Consider the following 3699-nt stretch of genomic DNA (forward strand, 5'->3'; position numbering starts at 1 on the left):
ACCGACATATAGACCAAAAAAAGTAACAAAGATGAAATTAATGATTGGTAGAAAGTTAGCTCGAATCTGGGTACTAGACTACTAGTTATCATTTTCTCGTTTAGATGACGGCGCTGTCGCAAGCAAAAAAAAAAAAAAAAAAGAAAAACAATCGGCTGCCTGCCCCCTTTTGGGTCCAAATTTGGCTCAAGAAGGACGAAAGAAAAAAAATAAAATAAAAACAAAATATACAGTCAAAAGTACAACCAGCTACAAGTCACGGCTTTGAGGCCCTCGCCGGTCCACATGCCGTTTCGACCGCTGAAAACTCGCTCGTCAAGCTCGCTTGTGACCTGTTCATTCTGTCGGGATCCATCTCGACCGAGACGCTCATGACCGTCTCACACTGTATCCTCAACCCCGTCGTGTCCATCCCGGAGACCCTGAGGTGGTGATTATCCTTCTTGTTCCTCCTCTGCTCCCTCCAGCCCGGCCTCATCATTTGCAGAAACCCGCCCACGGCAGCAGCGGAGAACTTTTGCTTGGCCTCGCCGACCTCGACCCGCCGGCGGTCCTGCAAGGAATCATCCCCCGCGCCGCCGCCGCCGCCGCTCTTACTGCTGCTGTTGCTGCTGTTATTGCTGCTGTTGTTGCTGCTAGTACTGCTGCTGCCACCGTCCCTCCCCGCGCCGACGCCCATCTCCTCGTCGGCCTCGCCGCCCCGCACAAACACGACGTTGCCAAACTTCCTCCCCGGCGGCGTCCGCACAAAGGCAAACGTGTCGATGCCCGTGTCCTGCGTCGGCGGCTTCTCGCCCGCGAAGATGATGGACCGCCGTGTCGTCGCGTACAGCAGTGCGTCCAGCAGCCCCGCGCCTCCGAGCATCACGCCCGCGAAGCACAGATAGCCCGACGGCGCGTCGGCCGTCGCCCGCCCCGCCACGCGGCAGAGCGACAGCGGTGCTGTGCAGAGTATGTAGATCAGCGGGTAGAGGAGGAAGGCCGGGTGGCGCTTGGTCGATCCGGCGGGGGTCCCGAGGCCGTTTTTCGTCTTGGCCTTGGTGCTCGTCGTGCCGTCTTCGTCGGCGCTGTTTTTCGGCGCAGAATGGGCCACGGGTGGCGTCGATAGCCCGCCTGGGCTGGCTTTCAAGTCGTGCTTGGCGGCCGGGGATGGCGTCTTGGGCCGTGGTTGCATTTTGTGATACGGTCCGTATGGGTAGTGTTGGACCTTGCCGCTGTGAACTTTCTTTCGTTGCAGGTAGATGTATATGTAGATGTAGACGACGGTGATGACGACGATGGAGAGGGATGTCCACAGGTAGTGGAGGTACAGTCGTATATCTTGGCGTTCAGGATTGATGCCGCACTGAACCAGTACCACCCCCCCACCTTGTCAGTACTGCTGGCACTCCGGCACAGTTCTGGGAAATTTACAAGCACAGCGCGTTCACGGCTTGATATCAGCCAGAAAGAAAGAGAAAAAAAAAAAAAAAAAAAAAAAAAAAAAAAAAAAAAAAAAAAACTTACCCAGACCCCCACCGGCGCAAACAACGGCGACTCGGTTCGCCACGTCATAAACACTCCCGTCACCGCAAACAAATAGTCAATCAGCCACAGCGACGCGAGAACGACGTAGAAGACGCACGTGGATGGCCGGTAGTTCTTGATGACCCCGAGGTAGGTATGAACGGCGATGGCGGTGATCATCAGACTGGACCCCAGGTCGCCAATGGAGAGAAACCAGCCCTGCGCCCAGCACATCCTGCTCCGTCCGTCGAGGCTGCCCCGCGCTGCCCAGTGGAAGCTGAAGAGGAACGCCAAGGACTGCTGGACGTCGGCCAGCAAGAGGTTGTAGATGAGGATGAGGAACTGGTTCGGGGGCTCCCTCCTCAGCCGCTCCACGAAAAGCCTCAGGCCCTTGAAGGATTTCTCGCCGGCGTCTCCGGGTGCATCATCGTTCGTTTCCATTTGCGGGCACAGATGCTCGGCCGGTATGTTCATGCCGCCATAGTCGAGCGTGGTCTGGGAGCGACGCTCGGGGACCGACGAGCATTGCTGCTGGTTTGGTGGACTCGGCGGGAAAGGGCGGAGGTTCCAAGATATCAGTTTCCACGTGAGATATATCGACAGTCCCAGACAGGCCAAGAATGATATCAAGGAAATGACCGCTACGGCCGTTAGTCCTTGGACTGACCCCTGCGGTAGTATGTTTATTAGGTCGTCTCGATCCGCTTCCAGGGTGGGAAGAATCTTGGGTGACGGTGACGACAATGCTGGCGGCGGTGGCTGGTAGTTTAACCCATTCTCCATTGCCGCCACATCGGACCATTTCCTGAACCCGGGCATTTCTGTGCTGGTTATCTGGAGTTGGAGTCCTCAAAAACCTGTTTCTGTCCTGTTCAATGGAGGCCGTCCATTGATGGCCCGAATGACCTCGGCTTCTCGTGTTGCGATGATTTCATTACCCGTCCAGTATCGTGGTGGTGGAAGGTGCTGGTAGTTGGGTACATTGATTTTCAGGTGCAAATTAAAGAGCAAAAAAAAAAAAAGAGAAAAAATTGGAGGAAGTGTAAATCAGAAAAGGTATTTCATGGACGCGTGCTCAAGAAGAATTGCAAAGGATAACACGGGATCCGACGAGTAGCTACAAGGTCACTAAAAGAAATAAAACGCATATACCTAGCCATGGGGAGAAAAAAAAAAAAAAATTGGACATGCATGGATGGGTAGCAAAGGCACACGGCAGGGTCACAAGTGACATTCACGATGAGTGTATGCATGCCAAAAGCTCCCCAACGTCGTGGATGACACCAAAGCTGACATCCATGACTAGCTAGCCACCATACAAGGTACTTCCTTTGTACCTAACGGGTGAGACGTCGGCACGGGGTCGGGGTTGATTTACTGTCTAGGGATGCTGGACCTGGCGAAAGCAGCTAAGGTCACTGAAATATGGGGCTTATAACGATGCTGCCAATGCCTATCTGTAAATCGTCGATCGATCTACGGTACTACATCGAGACTGCTGGAAAAGTGCCTTTGATAACTGGAAGTCTGGAACGACAGACTCCTTGATTTTCGCACACGCCCGTGGTTGCTCTTCCCCTACCACGGGTCCACATTCTCCGCAAAAGTGATTGTCACGAGCGATTGATGCACACAAACATTCACACTTTCAGTGAGGTGGACTGTGAATTTATCAATCGAAGCTCTTGTTAAGCAGTATACCCTGTATCTGAACTATGATCTGTTGATCCCAAGTGCAAGATGTTGCGGTCGTCGGATGTTGGATACTTTGACGATGCTTAACAATCAGACCATGGAGCCATATAGGCATACTGCGAGCACGCCACATACTAGAATCTGGGACCGTGCGTGCAACGAGGTTGAAATCTATCCGAACTGGAATGATGTGGTGAGGCTTTGTTCAATGAGAAACGTACCAGACAAAGAACAGCTTCCATGCGCGATCCAACAGTCGACCACTCAATCCATTCGCCTAAGCTTATCACAGATGGAAAGTCTAGGCAGACTTCATGGTAACTAGCAAACTAGAGGCCATGAATATGGGTTCTAAGCTTGGGTGTGTATACAAAAGTCTGGAATTCAAAACGTTGAATCAAGCAGCTAGCTCGAATCAGGTTGCTTTGAGTGCCTTGGGCTGTGTGAACCAAAAAAGAAGAGTAAGAAAATAAGCTCGCTTGTTTTTTTTTTTTTTTT

At 52.4% G+C, this 3699-nt stretch overlaps 1 protein-coding gene across 1 annotated transcript; it reads right to left on the reverse strand.

The window, feature by feature from the left end:
- Nucleotides 1-256: 256 nt before the first annotated feature.
- On the reverse strand, nucleotides 257-2325 carry PpBr36_07809 (uncharacterized protein; the record flags this gene model as incomplete). Its single annotated transcript, XM_029894943.1, has 2 exons — nucleotides 257-1345; nucleotides 1507-2325. The coding sequence occupies 2 exons, from the start codon at nucleotides 2323-2325 to the stop codon at nucleotides 257-259; spliced, it is 1908 nt and encodes a 635-aa protein (XP_029748888.1).
- Between the last annotated feature and the right edge of the window lie 1374 nt (nucleotides 2326-3699).

Source organism: Pyricularia pennisetigena, chromosome 1 (genome assembly GCF_004337985.1).
Source record: "Pyricularia pennisetigena strain Br36 chromosome 1, whole genome shotgun sequence".
NCBI lineage: Eukaryota > Fungi > Ascomycota > Sordariomycetes > Magnaporthales > Pyriculariaceae > Pyricularia > Pyricularia pennisetigena.